This window comes from Furipterus horrens, unplaced genomic scaffold (genome assembly GCF_987537825.1).
Source record: "Furipterus horrens unplaced genomic scaffold, mFurHor1.1.pri manual_scaffold_6, whole genome shotgun sequence".
Lineage (NCBI taxonomy): Eukaryota > Metazoa > Chordata > Mammalia > Chiroptera > Furipteridae > Furipterus > Furipterus horrens.
In genome coordinates, this window is record NW_028327176.1 from 17220355 (window position 1) to 17238109 (window position 17755).

General features: G+C 39.2%; 1 protein-coding gene across 1 annotated transcript in view; it reads left to right on the top strand.

The window, feature by feature from the left end:
- The window catches only part of ASXL2 (ASXL transcriptional regulator 2), a 119447-nt gene extending 104942 nt beyond the window's left edge, over positions 1–14505 (top strand). The window contains exons 11-12 of the mRNA XM_090281076.1: positions 2653–3358; positions 7889–14505. Coding sequence (XP_090137202.1) covers positions 2653–3358; positions 7889–10360 — 3178 coding nt within the window. The 3' untranslated portion in view covers positions 10361–14505. The remainder of the gene's footprint in view (positions 1–2652; positions 3359–7888) is intronic.
- Positions 14506–17755: the final 3250 nt, after the last annotated feature.

The following is a 17755-nucleotide window of genomic DNA, read 5'->3' on the forward strand; positions in this document are numbered from 1 at the left end:
TCTCTCTTTGAATAGATTGGCTTTTTGTCCAGTAACTTTATAAAATATAAGACTGCTGAAGTTCTGTATGTTCTTATAGTAGTTAATTTTAATCCCATAGTAAAATAACATCCAGAATCACTAAGGAATCCTAGGAATCCTGTAATAAGGACTGCTATATCCAATGTTTAATTAAACAGCTTCTCCTCTATAGAAGGCACCCCAGGAGATATACCAGGTCTGTCCAGAAGGTATATAGCCACATAATATGAAAAATAGAGACATGTATTGAAGAAGATACAAGATACAGGAAACATTATATGTAGGACAAGACACCTCAGTCCCCTTCAAAGTAGGCATCTTAGGATCTCACATAGTTCTCCCAGTCGCCATCAGCTGTCCCATTGTATTTTCCTGAATCTCATTGATGGTCTGCAATCTCTCCCCTTTTAAAGGGGATTTTAGTTTTGGGAAAAGCCAGAAGTCACAGGGCACCAAATCTGGGGTGTAGAGGGGCTGAGTCACCTGGGTAATATGATGTTTCTCCAAAACACTCTGCACGAGACATGATCATGAGCAGGCACGTTGTCATGGTGAAGCTGCCAATCTCCAGTTGCTCATAGTTGTGACCTTCTGAATTATCCCAGTAATTTCCACACAGAGGAATGTTCAAGCCTAATGCAAAATTTGATGCAGATTCATTGCTCTACTTGCTCAGTCATTTTGAATATGACGGTCGCACAGTACACATGCTCACTCAATGGCATCTACTGCCCCCACTGACCAGTAGAGTGAAGTCGTCATTGTTCATGCATGCACATTCCAGTCCATGCTCCTTAGCTGCCAGGTTACATCGATGTCACACAAACCATTCTCTTTATATTAACAATGGCTGGACTTTTTCCAGACAGGCCTTGTATATCTGAAACACGATATAAATCCTGTTCTCAAGAGGCTGCGGTCTAAATCAGTTTTTTTCTAATTAAATCCAAATGAAGTCTTAATGGGGGACATTTAAATAGGTGACAGGGGAGATATATTATTTGAAATACGATTGAGCACCTAGAGTCTTAATTTGTTTGTTAGTCTTCTTTCATTCTTCTGTGTGCTTACTGGCAGTGGTTTAAAGAGACTCAATTACCACGGCTTGAGAACTATTGGCTCTCTTTCTTATCTCCAAGTAGGGTTCATTTATCCCTTCATGACCCTTTAGGAAATGATTTCTACGAGGTTAAGAGTCTGATATACTGATTTTTTGATAGTCTTGGTGTGAGCTGAGTTCTTATATAGAAATGATGGAGTGTCTACATTTAGACCATTATTTTACATATCAGGTATTCAGTAAGTATTGTTACTTTTCTCCACAATAGGCAGATAGAGCATTACAGTAGTTGATGTATCCTTCAGTTTTCAGCTCTTACTTTTCTTCAGCTTTTATAGAAGGAATTTTTAAAATTTGATTTAATTAATTTTTTTTAAGAGTGAGGGGAAGGGCAGGAGAAAGTGAGGGAGAGAAAAATAAATGTACGAGAGAAACATCGATTGGTTGCCTCTTGCATGTGCCCCTACGAGGTACCTGGCCCACAACCCAGGCATGTTCCCTGACGGGGAATTGAATCATCAACTTTTGCTTTGCTAGATGATGCCTAACCCACTGAGCCATGCCAGTCAGGGCTTAGAAGGAGTGTTTGGATTTCTGTTCAGTTTTGTCCTTATGCATTCTATCTTAGAGGCGCAGTACTGATTATTTGAAGTCACCAAAGAGGGCTGTCTTGTTTTGCCTGTTAAACACTATTCTAGAATTCATAGGCCAGAAACTGGACCCATAAGCTGGGAGTGGAACCCAGCTCTCCCAAGTGGGAGACAAGAATTCTACCACTGACCCACCAGTGCTTCTTATTAAGCAGTATTCCGAAACATTAGGAGGTGTCTCTAGTGACCACTACGGAGTAGCCTAGCTCTTAGGCCACATGTGGAAGTCCCAATTGGTCTTTACTCCCAGGATAGCTTGGAGGCACTGGATCTCAGAATTATAGATCTATACCAAGTGAAATTTAAATAGGCTTTCCAAAACTCAGTTATAATTCTTAACCTCTGGAGAACATTGACAGCCAACTTTCCTACTATCCCCTCAGGGTCTCTTAGTTTTTTTTGAGCCAGTCCTTTTTACAGGTACTGCAGAGCACAGTTTATCACAGTCCAAACCCTCAACATCAGGGCATGTGGGTCTTGGCTGCCTTTCACTTCCCTGTGGGTAGTCTGTGATGCATATCTCTAGATAGTGTGGCCCCTTTGTAACAGGAAGTAATAATGATAATTAACATTATTGAACTTTTATTATGGGTGATGTACTGTTGTAAGTATCTTACATGCATTAACTTAGTTAATTATCATAGCAACACTATGAAATGATTAATCTCCATGTATAATTGAAGAAACTGAGATACAGAAGGCTAGTCACTTACTTAATATTACATGGATAGTCAGTATCAGATCCATGCTTTGAATCCAGGTACTCTGGCTCCAGAACCTTTACTCATAATAATGAAGATACTATATGAAGCATACCTATAAGTATCAGGTTCCTCTAAGCATTGCCATATACCATTATCTCATAATACTTTCCATAACTGGGCCATTTCTCAAATTGAATATTTTTCTTTCACCTTTTAGTTCTGGTCTGAGCCTTGAGGATTCAAAGAAATTGACAGCTTCACCCAGCGATCCCAAAGTAAAGAAAACCCCAGCTGAGCAACCAAAATCCATGCTTCCTTCAGAGGCTTCTCCTGTCAGTATAGTCCCTGTAATTCCCCATATAGAGTCTAAAGGAGAGGTAGTGCATATGCCATCACCTGTCATAACGGAGGAGCATGAAAACCAAGATGAGGTGCAGCCAAACTCGAAATCCACAGAGCCCCTACTTGCCTCCACTAGTGATACAAATGAGCTTAGCAGCATTCTTCCCATCAAGTGCCCAAAGGATGAGGATGTCTTGGAACAGAAGCCAATTGCCTCTGCTGAGCAGGAATCTGAGAAGGAGAATCATCTCACTACAACTTCTAGTTATAACAAAAATGAAAGCCAAGAAGCTTTAGTTAAGTCTCTGATCAAACCCAAGAGTCCTGGAGTGGAGAAGTCAATAATGAAGTCCATAATAGAAGCAAGTCTACAGGAGACCACTATGAAAGAGCCTTCATCAGCTCTGGTTGATCACAGCCTCAAGAGGAAATCTCTCACCCAAGAAGAGGCCCCTACAAACTGGGAGAAAAGGCCACGTGTTACTGAGAATCGCCAGCACCAGCAGCCATTTCAAGTCTCTCCACAGCCCTTTCTTAATAGAGGGGACAGGATCCAAGTGCGGAAAGTACCACCTCTCAAGGTAAGAGTATGGGAAGAACTGAAAGAGAGAGATGGCCTGAACACTAAGTTTTTGGTCATATCTACCAAATTTCAAGTAATTTGTGGTATCTCTTAATACAGAAGCGGTTGTATATATTTGATATACATGTAAACAGCCACTTAGAACTGCATTTCTACAGATCTTTGTTGGTGTTTGAATAAATAAGGCATCTGGATATCTGATGTAAACTACCTCCATCCACTCCCCTGCTGGCTACTCTTGTTTCTTAAGACAGTTATGGAAATTATTCTGTGTCGTGGCAAAATTAGAAATATAGTGCGAACCATGAGGCCATTGATGTGATTAAGAGATCATATATTTGTACCAAGAGCCATGATATTTAAGTGTACCTTGGCCTTTTCCTTACTGCCATAACTGATTTAATGTTGTCTGGGTCTAGAGCTACCTTTACTTCCATCCTTTTAAAGGAAATATGTGTGGCTACCATGAGTTGCCACTGGTTACTTGAAGGACATTGGTAAGATGGAATAGTCTTGATAAGCTTTACTACTTAGGATATGTCAATAATTTCTACTTTAACCTTGCAGTGCCATGTGTCAAATTTTTCCAATTCCTATAGCAGTGTCTCTACCTCAGTATATTATAAAGACTGCATCTAATCAGTAATATACCTTTGAAAACTCAAACACATTTTCAATTTGATCTAAACGTTTATTAATATTTGGGCTTGTGCTTAATATCATTTTATAGTCCTTTCATTATTTAATTACTAATTCATTAATAATTTTTAATAGTATTTATTAATACCACTGTGTCTATAATTACCCCAGGCACTAGGTATTCATTCACATTTAGGATATAAGTAGAAAAATAATCTGTATAGAAATATTCCCCCTCCTGCCTTTTAAAATTTAACTTAGGTGAATCAAATTTATTTCTATCAGGAAATATCTTTTGGAAGCATACAGTTACTAGTACTTGACCCATCTTATGCACCATATGACTCCTCTTCCTCATTTTGCCTCTTATTAATAGTATGATGTCTTTTATTTGCAACGTTTATGGTTTCAGTATTTAGGAATCTCTCCTTATTTATTGACAATTTTCTACCATAAACATACTCTGCCACGATTTGCCAGACATTCTGATTTATATGATTTTTCTGTTTTTCCCTTTCCAGTTCTTATATCTTTATTTTTCTTGCCTTGTTGCATTGGCTAGAATAGTGTGTTGACTTAGAAATGGTTATAGTGGAAAACTTTGTTTTTGTTTTTGCCTCATAGTTACATTTATTTTTTATTTTTGTTTTTTAATTTTGGTTTATTTATTGTTTTTCTATTATAGTTGTCCCACTTTTCCCCCCCTTGCTCCCCCCTACCCCTTCCACCCCTTCTCCCACAGTCAGTCCCCACCCCGTTGTCCATATCCATGAGTCATTTATACTAGTTCCTGACTAGACCCTTCCCCTTTCCTTCCTTCTTCTTTTTTATTTTTTTAATAATTTTTTGGGGGGGTACCCCTGCTCTGTAAAATTTCCCCACTCTCAGACTTAAGATCCTTTATAATCTTATAAATGGGCGAAGGTCTCATGCTCCTCTAGCTGCTTCAAATGGACATGGTCATTTTACCTATCCTTGGGTCCAGAAATCCTTAATAAGAGTAGGGGTTTGGAGGGGAGGGTCGCCTTCCCACATGGGCAAGGATCTTGCAGACTCCAGGTCAGTTGGCTGTCCCTGGACAGCGGCATGCTCGGTTTAACAGGCTGGCATCATTATCTTTTACTATATATTTTTAAGATTTTATTTATTTATTTTTAGAGACCAGAAAGGGAGAGTGGGAGAGAAACATCCATTGGTTGCCCCTCTCACGCCCCAGCTGCGGATCTAGCCTGCAACCCAGGCATTTGCCCGGACCAGGAATCTTTAACGGGCAACCCGTTGGTCTGCAGGCCCGCGCTCAATCCACTGAGCCACACCAGCCAGGGGTTTTTTACTATTCTTATAAAAATATTAGAAACCTTTATTTAATGAATGTCAATCAGAACTAATCTCCAGACCTGAGAGCTGAGTTATAGTTTACATTTTACTTTATATAAATGACATTTGGTAAGATCCATTGTATTTATTTTCTCTTCTGTAAAGAGGCTGATTTACATAATAAGTCTGCTACTCCAACGAGGCTCAATGCTGAAAACTGAAACCCATTGTGACCAAGTTAATGCTATTTAGTTTTTTTCCTTTTACTTTCTTCTCCTTCCTCACCACCATCACCTGCCCCCCCAAAAGACTTTCTACCAGAAGTTGCTTTTGTAAGTGTGATTTTACCTTAAATTCTATTTCAAATCCTGCTTTCTGAGACAAAGCTTAAATTAATTTATAATAAAACAATACCTTTTAAACAAAATTTAAGTAGAAAAACAAAATTGGAATTTTATTACAAATATTACACATATATATGACTAAAATCATATGTGCTTATGTATATTATATGTGAATATCTATAAAATAATGTGTGCATATATATATACATATGGGGGGGATGGAAAATTCCAGGGCACATTATAGTTTTTCCATTCAGTTTACATTTCAAAGGGAAAAAAATCTTAATTTGTTTTCTTTACCAGGGTGGGGCTTCTCAGTAAAATTACTTTCAGTACCTAGACAACTTTTAGTGGTTTTGTATTTAGAAAGTATAAGATTCCATTTATTCCCCATAAACAGGCAATAGGGCTGTTTACATAAATAATGGAATTGTTTTAATAAGTATTAAAACTTTTCATTTTAACCACTTTTAATGATTGTTATTATTTATCCAACATGTTATTAATGGTTTTCAGTAATTATGGTAGATATAATTATTTGTGCTGGGTATATTATTACTCTCAAGATTGTTCTAATGCAGGGTTGTTTGTTCCTGTACACAATTCCCCTAAATAGTTGTGCTTTTACTTTTTTGTATTTAATTTTTTAGTTTCATTTATTTTTCCTGTATTAGTGGTCCTGTCTATATGTTATTACCAAGGGGTGACAGTTGCTTCTTTCTTACTGTGGGCAGCTTCTAAAATACTGTGGGCAATTAGATATAAAATAGATTCAGCTTTAAGAGAGATTAGGTATATCTCATGATGTGAAATATATGGACTTTCTGATAAGTGCTACAGAATCCCACAGCTTTAACATCTGAATGACAGAAAATCAGTTTTTTAGGACTGCTGACCTTTTGAGAAATGAGCACTGCAAATAATGAATAATCTTTATTGACTTTATTATTCTTAATTTAAGGAGTTCCAGAAACATGACGTGCATGTTCTTATAGTCGAGCGGCTTAATTTTTTTCTTTCCAAATTAAATGCCCTAGAACATCTATAATAGTCTTTTGCTCCTTTAAATTCTTCTCAACCACTAGAAGGGTCTGGATCTTGATGCATTCCAGTTAACTTCAGTAACTCTCAAAGTGTTGTACAAACAGGAGTCAGATTCCTTTCAGATATGGTATTTTTTGCATTCTTAATTTTTAATTAGTTTATTGGTATAATGATTCTATTTAAATTGTAAGGTTATGAGGTTTAGTTCTTAAGATTTTTTTTAATTAAAAATTTCAGTTACAGCTTATATTCAGTATTTTTTTTGTATTAGTTTCCGATGTACAGCATGGTGGTTAGACATTCATATACTTTACAAAATATTCTGCCTGATACTTCCAGTATTAACTGGCACCATGTATAGTTATTGCCACATTATTGATTGTATTTCCTATGCTGTAATTTATATCCCATGACTGTTTTGTAACTACCTATCTATACTTCTGAATCCCTTTACCTTTTTCACCCAATCACCCCACCTCCTCCCAGATACAGTATTTTATGATACGGAAATCACTGGTTTCAAACCTGATGATGCATCAGAATCTCACAAGAAGCTTTTTAGAAAAGCATACCCCGCCCCCCAGGGTTCTAACTTGCAGATTTGGGGATGGGGCTCAGAGCATATGCATTTTTCAAAAGCTCCACAGGTTAAGCATAGTGCCAGCCAGGGATGAGAATGACTGGTAAATATTACATACATGCTCTCTCGTGTGGACGGGCAGAGAGGGCACACGTGGAACAGAGGAGAGCAAGACTTCCCCTAGACCTTGGTAGTGAAGCTAAGAGGTAGTAAAAGACAGTTGTGTTTTATGCTCCTCTTTCTTTCTGTTTCTTCTTTCACATGCACATTTTAAAATGCAGGTACCATAGAAAGGTGTATATCTTAAATGAAAAGTAGTTGTGACATTAGGAGAGAGTTGAGAAGAGGTGTGGAGATTTGAGGTGGGAGTGGATGTTGAGGGAGGAAACAGTCTTCAGTATGAGAAGAGGAGGTGGGAGCACCCTTGAAACAAAATCATATTGCTGTTGGCATGATTGGGTCTCTCAGCAGAGACCTCCCATCTTCGTCACAGGTGGTATAGTGTTCTTCCTACTCTAAAAATGTAAGTGTAAATGAAGTTATGTTATTCTTGTAAGTGAAAACTAAGCTTTGTTGGTTTTTTCTCCCCCCCTACTTCTTTTAGATCCCGGTCTCCAGACTCTCCCCCATGCTGTTTCCTACATCGCAGGTCTCTCCCAGGGCTCGTTTTCCAGTCTCCATCACTAGTCCTACCAGAACAGGAGCCAGAACTCTTGCAGACATCAAAGCAAAAGCCCAGCTGGTCAAAGCACAGAGGGCAGCAGCTGCTGCTGCAGCCGCAGCTGCTGCAGCTGCCTCAGTTGGAGGGACCATTCCAGGACCTGGCCCAGGGGGTGGACAGGGTCCAGGAGAGGGTGGTGAAAGGAAAACTGCTAGAGGAGGGAGTCCAGACTCAGACAGAGTCAGAGAAACTGGAAAGGGCCCCACACTGGAACTGGCAGGAACTGGAAGCAGGGGAGGTACGAGAGAGCTTTTACCCTGTGGTTCAGAGACTCAGCCCCAATCTGAGACCAAGACTCCAGGCCAGGCACAGCCTCATGGTGTCTCTGGAGCACAACTACAGCAAACCCCCTCAGTGCCTCCAACATCTGCCATCAGTGGAGCACGCACAAGTGTCCCGTCATCAGCTCACACTAACGCACCCCCACCAGCTTTCGGGAAGTTGAGTAATGAGAAACTGAATGCCACCAGGGCAGCAGCCACAGTGGCCTCTCTTAGCCACCCACAAGGGCCTAGTCCTTGCAGGCAGGAGAAAGTACCTTCTATTCCAGCAGGTCCTGCTCTAATCTCAGGTGCCTCACCTGTTCGTTTTGCAGCTGATGGCACAGTTGAGCCCAAAGCAGGTTCTAGTAAGAATACACCAAACTCTTCAGCCTCAGCCCAGACAACTGCCAGGGCTTCAGTGGATATGACTTCCTCCCCTTTAACATCTTTATTAATAGCAGCCACTTTAGAAAAACTTTCTTTACCCCAGATCAGTGTAACTGTAGCACCTACTGGGTCAGTTCTATCCTCGAGCACTTTGCCAGCAGCGTCTAGCCTTAAAACTCCAGGAACTTCTTCAAATATGAATGGACCCATTTCACGGCCAAGCTCCAGTATCCCTGCTAATAATCCTTTAGTCACTCAGCTGCTCCAGGGCAAAGATGTTCCCATGGAGCAAATTCTGCCTAAACCGCTCACCAAAGTTGAAATGAAAACTGTTCCTCTGACTGCAAAAGAGGAAACAGGGATAGGAGCACCCACAGGCACAAACGTACCAGAAAACATCACCAGAGAGGAAGTTCATGAGAGGCCTTCTCATTCAGCTACACAGCAACTGGGTAAAACCTTGCAAAGCAAGCATCTCTCCCAGGTTCCCAGACCCCTTCAGCTCATTTCAGGTAAGGATCTGAGAGGCTCGAGCATTGACACACACGAAGAAGGACTAAGTAAAGCAACCCAAGATCAGATCCTTCAGACTCTCATCCAAAGTGTTCATATTCAGAGGCAGAATGTTCTCTCGTTTGTGCAACCCTCCCCGTTCAACTTAACTCACTCAGGTTTCCAGTTAGAAGACATCTCCACAAGCCAGCGGTTCATGCTGGGTTTTGCTGGCAGAAGGACATCAAAGCCTGCAATGGCAGGTCATTACTTACTTAACATTTCCACCTATGGCCGGGGCTCAGAGAGCTTTCGGAGGACCCATTCCGTAAACCCTGAAGACCGTTTTTGTTTAAGTAGCCCCACTGAGGCCTTGAAAATGGGATATCCAGACTGTAAAAATGCAACAGGAGATAGTAGCAGTGGCAAAGAAGATACCGATGAGGAAAGTACAGGTGATGAGCAAGAATCTGTCATGGTGAAGGAGGAGTCCCCAGCTTCCCAGAGTTCTGGCAAGTGTGAAGCAAGTTCAGGACCCCATAGTAGAGAAACCCTACCCACTGATTGTTTAGCTAAAAATAATGTGAAAGCAGAGACACCAGTGCATGAACAAACCACTGTAAGCAAGGAGAATTATCTGTTCACTAGAGGCCAAACATTCGATGAAAAGAACCTCGCCCGAGATTTCATTCAAGCAGCACAGAAGCAAATGGCTCATGCAGTGAGAGGGAAGACGATGCATAGCAGCCCTGAGCTTTTCAACTCTGCTGCCCTTCCTCCATCTGCAAACAGTCCCACCCGTCAGCCTCTCCTCCTTCCACCACTGCAAACCCCAAAGCTGTATGGGAGCCCTACACAGATTGGGCCAAGTTACAGAGGCATGATCAATGTCTCCACCTCATCCGACATGGACCGTAACGCTGCTGTACCGGGGATGCCTGACTGTAGCCAGGTATCTAGCAATGTAAGTGATGTCATGTCCTTTTCAGTAACTGTCACTACCATCCCTGCTAGCCAAGCTATGAATCCCAGCACCCATGGCCAGACCATTCCTGTTCAGGCATTTCCTGAAGAGAACAGCATAGAGGACACGCCTTCAAAATGTTACTGCCGATTGAAAGCCATGATCATGTGCAAGGGGTGTGGAGCTTTCTGCCACGATGATTGCATTGGCCCCTCTAAACTGTGTGTCTCCTGCCTTGTTGTTAGGTAAAGAGACTAGAAAGAGAACATTCTGTAAAGGAGGCAGGAAGGGAAGGGTGTACAAGTTGTGTTCTTTGTGTCCTTTTGGAATCACAGAAATGAGTGGATTTCAAGTTGTAAAGATACATGTTACTTAATCAGGAATACAGAGTACAGATCTTACATTTTAGAGGAAGAGCACCTTGTATAGTAAGTCAAAGTCAAGCAAGACTTTGTGTATTTGTGACAAGTTTGCACTTACAAAATCATGTACATAAGTCACATTTTGTTTTAACTTTTTTTTTTTCCAAGTGTTTAGGTAATAATGTATTACTTTGAATTCAAATTTATGTTCTACTTCATGTGACTCTGAGAAAAGTTGAATGCCATGCATGGTGAAGGGAAGCTTGTCTCCCTCTGTGCTTTCCTGACAGGCTAGGAAGAGGAAGGAATGAATGAGTGGTCTGAAGAAATCACCATTCATGCGACTGTGTCTGCCTGTAGGCATTACGTGGATTATTCAGCCTTTGCAGAATATGGATTCAGGGTTTACTCAGTCCCTTTACCTTAGATGCAATGTTCTCAAGTTCAAATTTTTGATAAGGTATTAATTTTATAGCTAGTTCTTCAGACTCTGAAAGCTCTGACTTGGTTCTTGGCTTCAGTAAGCCATGACTATTGCCAAGCACTCTGCATGCAATTTGTGTGTTTCTGCTGTTCCTAATTTCACTGCTCTGCCCTAAGATAGTGAATGTGGTCCGTGAAGGGTATGCCTCTCGGGCCCCTTGTGTTACCATGGCCTGGGCAACAGTTCCAGCAATAATATCTAAGTTAGTCATGGGAGCTTACAAGCAGGTTTGAGATACTATTATAAAATTAACAGGAAGGTGCTAGTGATAGGGTGATTTGAAGTATGTGTTTTGTTGGGCAAGGGGAGTAAAGGTGCAGAAACTGAGCATAAAGAACTTTGGAAAAGGTTTTTAACATTAGAAGCAACCCGCTACCTAGTGTTCTGTAGTCAGCCCTTGCTGTGGGTAGAAAAGCTCATTAATGCCACATTTGCCCATTCTGTTAAACCTGGTTTCACTTCCCAGGCGCCTGAGGAGTGTGGAGTAATCTTATGTTACTTTGAAGACATGTGTGCACAAATACTTGCACTACATGTCAGACACTTTCCCTGTTTTAGAAATATGTCCCCTATTTGGGATTACTACTGTCTATGCACTAGAACGTTCTAATGTAAAGGGGCTTCAGTGAATGCTAAGGGAATATATAGAAAGGAGGGAAATTACCTCCGAAGCTTTGTTGTTTGTTCCTGTTTATTTTGTTTCCTTTTTTTCGTTGTTGTGTTTTTAAGCCTGTATCTAGTGACTAAAGAATTTTTGAGTACATATGTTTAGGTCATGGTTAAAGAACATTAAAGTAACTACAATTTATTAGAATTTGATATTATTAAAGAATCGGGTATTGTCAGTGTGCATCATTTTGCATATTGATTTCAAGTGTGTAAAGTAAAAATACTACTGTAACCTAGTACAGTTGTAATTGTACTTAATATTCAGGATGTGATATTTACAACGTGCAGAACAATGTAAACTTCTTAAGTTTAAGTCACATTCCAGGTTAGGAGAAAGTAGGCAGTAATAATCTTTGCTTTGCCCTTTCCTCCCTTCCTCCATGTTATATACTCCTTCAGTACTTTCAAACTCCATGAGAAATTTATTACTTCACTATTTTTTCTTTTTTGTGTGGCCCAAGGCAAATAGAGGATTTAATATCGCTTTTCTTGTTTTGGCCAGGACAATATGATGTCCTTCTAAGTTCTCTTTTTCTTCCAGCACACATATAGCTGAGAGAAATGAAAGCTGCAAGGATCCAGGGATAAGGTTTTTCTCTGGCCAGAAACCAGTAATAAACAGAAGCCATGGTTCTGTTCCCAGCCTTTCAGTGCCCTGAGTAACTGAGGGGAGGGATGCTGTTGAACTTCCCGTGCTGAGCCTTTGCATGCCCCACTTCGGCGGCAGGACTGAGGGCTGGTCTGTGTGCTGGAAGTTGTTGAGGGTTTTAGAACTGACCACATGCTAAACAATTACCAATTTGGGTTGTTAAAGTGACTTTTCTTCTTTGCACCTTTCCTGAAATTTCTCCTGTGTGGTTCCCTTAATCTGAGGATGGATAGACTAATCAGGAAAGGAGGAAAGGCATCAGAATTTCAAGTTCATTTAGAGAGCAAACCATATCGTGCCTGTTCATCTTGACCCAGGCTCTTGCAGGTGGTTGTAAGATTTACTGCTCATCGGATTTTCTTAAGAAGTAGTATGATACCCAGCTAATAAAATATTTGCATTTTGCCCCTAAAATTGTCAGCCAGGTACACTGCCTCGATATTGACCAAATGAGAGGATAGTTAGGTTCTCTTAGGTTGGTGGTAATATGAATGCAAGCCATTTATCAGTTTGTTTGAAAACAGTGGTTTCAAATTGAAAATCGTGAGCTGAACAGGAAGAAAAAATTACAAACTGGCTCTTTTGAAAATAAGGCAGAAGGAACAAGAAAATTGTTTAAGTACGGTATTTCAGTACCTTTAAAGCAATTTTTCTTAGGTTTTCAGAATTACTTTATCGTTAAATTCAATCTAGTAAGTGCTAAGCTTATTTTTATGTTACTAAGCCGCACTGCTTCCAGTAACTAATCAGGTATTACACCTGATGCTTATGCCTCCGTGATGTGCTTCAGATACCTGCCCCTGCAGGCCCCCTTGGGGAGGCAGCATGAACAGTATACCATCTCAGTCTCGTTTATGACTGTTGCGAGTTGTCTAGTAGAGAAGGCTCCCTGAATCTTAAATCTCAGATAATTTTGATTAAAATTCTCCATCCAATTACATAGATAAAGCCAAATAACCTGGAGTTGTTTGCTCTACTCTTATTCCTTAAATCCTATGCTCAAGATACTGAAGCTCTCTGTGGTATCCTGTGTAACATTTTAAAGAATAAGGTCTCACTAATGTGTAATTTTTCTTGGGGTAGGGGAAGCATACTTGTATGGGCACACAGATGTAGTTGCTTTAGGAAATTATCTCAGATTTAAATGAATAGCCAAAGGAAGACCTCACTGCCTTCCAGGTGAAGGTATAAATTCATACATATTAATGACCTGACAGTCATCATCCTGATTGCTTATTATTGCCATTCTCTGCCTTAGAGTCCTTAAAAAAAAAAAAAAAAACTCTTGGGTGAAATGATTTGTTGTAATGAGGGGGTCTTTTCTGGTCGTTACACTGCTATTTATTTCTAGAACTCACTGTCAGTGAGCAGTGCCAGGGTTTTTCTCTGTCACCTAGGAGTTTGACTTCACGACAAGAAGGGAAAGTCTCCCCATTGCATTACAACAATGTGCTAAGTGAAAAACCTGGCCAAGGGTAGTTTTCAGCTCAATTTATAGAATAGTCCAAAGAGCCTGAGAAACATGATGATTGGCAGGGACCTTTCATACCATGTTTCAGTATCTACGTACCTGTTGAAAGGAACCAATAGGTAAAACATTTCCTGAAGTTGAAGAGCTTCATAGATTCTTGGTTACTTTATTTTTATTAATGCTTTACATTTGATACAACTATTAAAGATCAATTTTAAAAATAGCTTTCCAGTAATATATTTTAAGTAATATATATTTTAATATCTATGTAAAAAGTGACAGTGGAAGACTGAATTTCTCATATATGGTATGGTTAATGTAGGACCTCACTGTTAAGGCACAAATGATTTCAGAGGAAGTTAACTCTAAAGATACTCAGATTTTTTCCGAAAAATGCAATAAGGGGGATAGTTTGGGAGTTTATTTTTTATTTTAAAGAAAAATTGACTTCTTATTTACCACAAGCTATTTTTTTCCTTCTGGCTATAAGGTTTGTACAGACGTAATTTGGTAAATGCTAAACTTTTGTGTCTTGTTGCCTTTTTAAAGGACTTGTTAACATTGGAATTGAGGGTATGTACAGAGAAGTTGGTGTCAACACCATTTAAAAAGTCATATTTTTTCACAAATATAGAAAAATCATTTTGCATAAGAATTTTAAGTATTTGCAATAAATATATGTATATAGATTGTATGTATTCATATATTATTTTTCATTTTATTAAGTAAAAGATAATTAAAGTGAAAATAAAAACCTTGGAGTTTTTGGTGAATCTTGAGATGTGACATCCATCTGAGAGTGGTGTGGGGAAGGGCCCTCAGTTGTTGCCTTATGTTACTATTGGAAGAGGACCACAGGTTAATGTAGGGCCTCACTGTTAAAGGGAGTAAAAGGAGAAATTTGGTGATAAATCAGGGTAATGTATTTCTTTCACAACTATAGTAAAAATACTAAATTCTCTTTAATCTGTCCACCTGCTTTCACCCTTAAACTATTCTGTGTCCTAACCACCTAGTATCACTGGGAAACTTAAGATTCCCTGTCCCCCCCACCAAAAAAAAGGTACATGCTTTTTTTTAATATGCTCATTGTTCACTTCTAAAACAAAGAATGATAAGAAAGTATCTCAGGGGAAAATAGGTTTTTCTTTCTCCACACTGGTTGATTCATTAACAAACATTCACTGTCATCACCTTCCAGGCCAAGTGGTGTGTAAAGGAATAATCTCATAAAGATAGTAGAACAACTTTGTTTCCCAATTTTTCTCCAAAAAATTAATTTCATAGTTTGTTGTCCCTGATTCATCTGAAGAGGTAGAAAAGCTAGGCAAACTTGGATTGATCTCCCTGGCGTCAGGAAGAGCATTTAAGAGAACAAGGACTGAGCCAGATGTTAGAAGACATTAATTGCCCATCCCATAATCTGGAATCCTCATGTCGAAGAGGGGTAAATTTTGTGGTTGTAAATGCTTGGTTTTAGGATATGTTTGAGGAAGCAAAGTGATACCTGGATAGTCTTTGGAAATAAAGGTATATAGTTCACTCTTTAGAAATGAATAATATAGATTTATTTAATGACCTGAAAGAAAATAAGGTCAGAATTTCAAGAATGTTACTTTGATGACCCATGAAACTGATTATTGTAGTTCACTAGTTCACCCCAAAATTGCTTAGCTGGGGTTATTTTCACTGATAAAAATAGCATATTTTGGAAATTAATAAGGATGCATAGAATGCTTTTGTTTTTTTAAAGACAGGCTTACTATTTTTCAAAAATTGAAATTTCAAACATCGGGCTTGCCCAAGGACATTGAGGATAGTTTAGCCATCCAAAAGAAAGGAACTCTAAATCTTTACTGAAAACACACTAATTTTAAAGAAAATGTCTTAAGTCTCAGGGAACATCTGCATCCTCATAATTCCCATATATAATAGGAACGAAGGTGAGATATTTAAATGTGTGTGAACCAGTCCACAATGACCATTTGCAAAAACACCTCCACCCCATTTCTAGTACATATTTATCATTATTTATATGGGCCTTCTACCTCACTGGAAGTAAAACTTTAATTCAGGTAATGACATAGGAGCCTAAAGGTATAGTTGGTCTGCAGTTGTGTGAGAAAGCAATGTACCAGAACACAGCTTCAACTTGATTGATATTGCAGTCTTAGAAATCTGTGTTCATTGCTTTTAACAGTACTTGACTGCAAGTGGTCTTAAGAAATCAGATTTTGTATAATGTCTCTAGCTGTTTTTGTGTACGAAGCTCATTACTAGTTCATATATTTATTCAACACCTACTTTGCTAAGCACTGCTGAAGTTCTCATGCACAGGTAAACAAGCAGTCATGCCAATTGTGAAAGGTCTTGCTACTGTAGACGCCATACAGCGTGTGTCCAGTTCAGGGCTCAAGGAGTAATACATGCTGTGTACTTCGCAAGACATGGTGGAAGTTTTAATTATAAATGAGTTATGAAATAGAAGCATTTGAGACACTGAGCAAAACTGACAAGCCGTGAGGAAAAGACAAGACATTGCCTCTAGATGAGGCAACTGTGGAAGTGAGGAGCCATGTTAATGCAGTTTACCTTGTTTGAGAAGCACCATTGGGAGATTTAGTTGTTGAGATAAACTTCAAGGGATCTCAGTAATATCTAAGCAGATGAACAAATCAGCTCAGAAGCAATACCTTTCAAGTAATTCCTGTCAGTACATCAGTAAAGATGCTTTATCTTATGTTCAATGAAACCTTTTGAATAACAAGAGGGTAAATACCACAAAAGGGGGTAAAAAGGCATACCTTGATCTTAATCTGGTGGTCTGGTGAGAAGGAAGTGTAACCCTAAAGAGATGTTGCATCCCTGTTTTTTCTCCATAATGGATATGTGTCCTTTTTAAATTCTAATATTGCAGAATTGTGCTCCCCCCATCTCTTACGTTACAAAACTTGAATCAAAAGAGGCTTCAGCAGACCCCTACGCCTTTTTAGTGACATAAATTGTAATTCTTTTAAGAGTAATGTAGTCTCATCTCTGTCAAAAAGTAGTAGGAAGGTGGATAGCCTATATTTTCCTATTTCTAGGTAACCTTAAACAGGAAATTGGGTTTCTTTCATAGAGACCATGTAAAGTAAGGAATCTCTATACTTCCATGTAGCTTTCAGGCTTAACCTAAAAAGGGAATCTCCTAGAAAGATTCCCTTTTAACAGGAAGGACAGACTGAACCTGGAAGAGAGCCAGAGATGGTCAGCTGTGGAGATGAACTGGGAGTAGATAGTGGGTTCTCCCTGAAGAGTAACTTTAAACTCAGTTTTTTTGGTTCTTCAAACTCAAAAGAAGCAATAGGGCATTTAAAAACATCTGATTTTCACCTTGACTGCGAACCTTGAGAATGCCTAGGGAAGAAGAATGGAAAACCCAAGGTCGTATTTAAGCTCTATTTAAGTAAACTTTGAATTTTTTTTTTTTTTTTTTTTTTTAAAGTTTGGGCTTCTAATACAATGTCAAATTGCTGAGTGGAACATGCAATTCTATTTGAGGCATTTTGTAGGCTAAGTATGGTTTTCTATTGAATTGTAGTGGCAGCTTTAGCTACTGATCACAATTTAGGGTTGTGCACCTGTGTCTTAAGTGACACGGACATTGGCTCATAAATACTATTAACCCAACCTCAGTCAACACAATTATATTAACTTTAATCATGGGCCTTTTAAAATATATAAAATTCAGATTGGCCCAGTAGGAAAACAATACATTAAATGTGAAAATATCACTTATTATTTTACGCCCAGTCAGTGTTCTTCCTATGGAAAGTGTGGTACATCAAATTTTATGTCTTAAGACCAGTGTCTAATGTTTTCAGATACCAAGAGCTTGGGAATGATGGAGTTGGGCTTTGACCCCGAGTAAGCAATTCTTCCTATTCTAGGTTTTCAGGCAGTAGCAATTTTTAAGACTTTGGTAGTCATCCCAGCTAACCCTTTATATAATCACTGCACAAGCTTT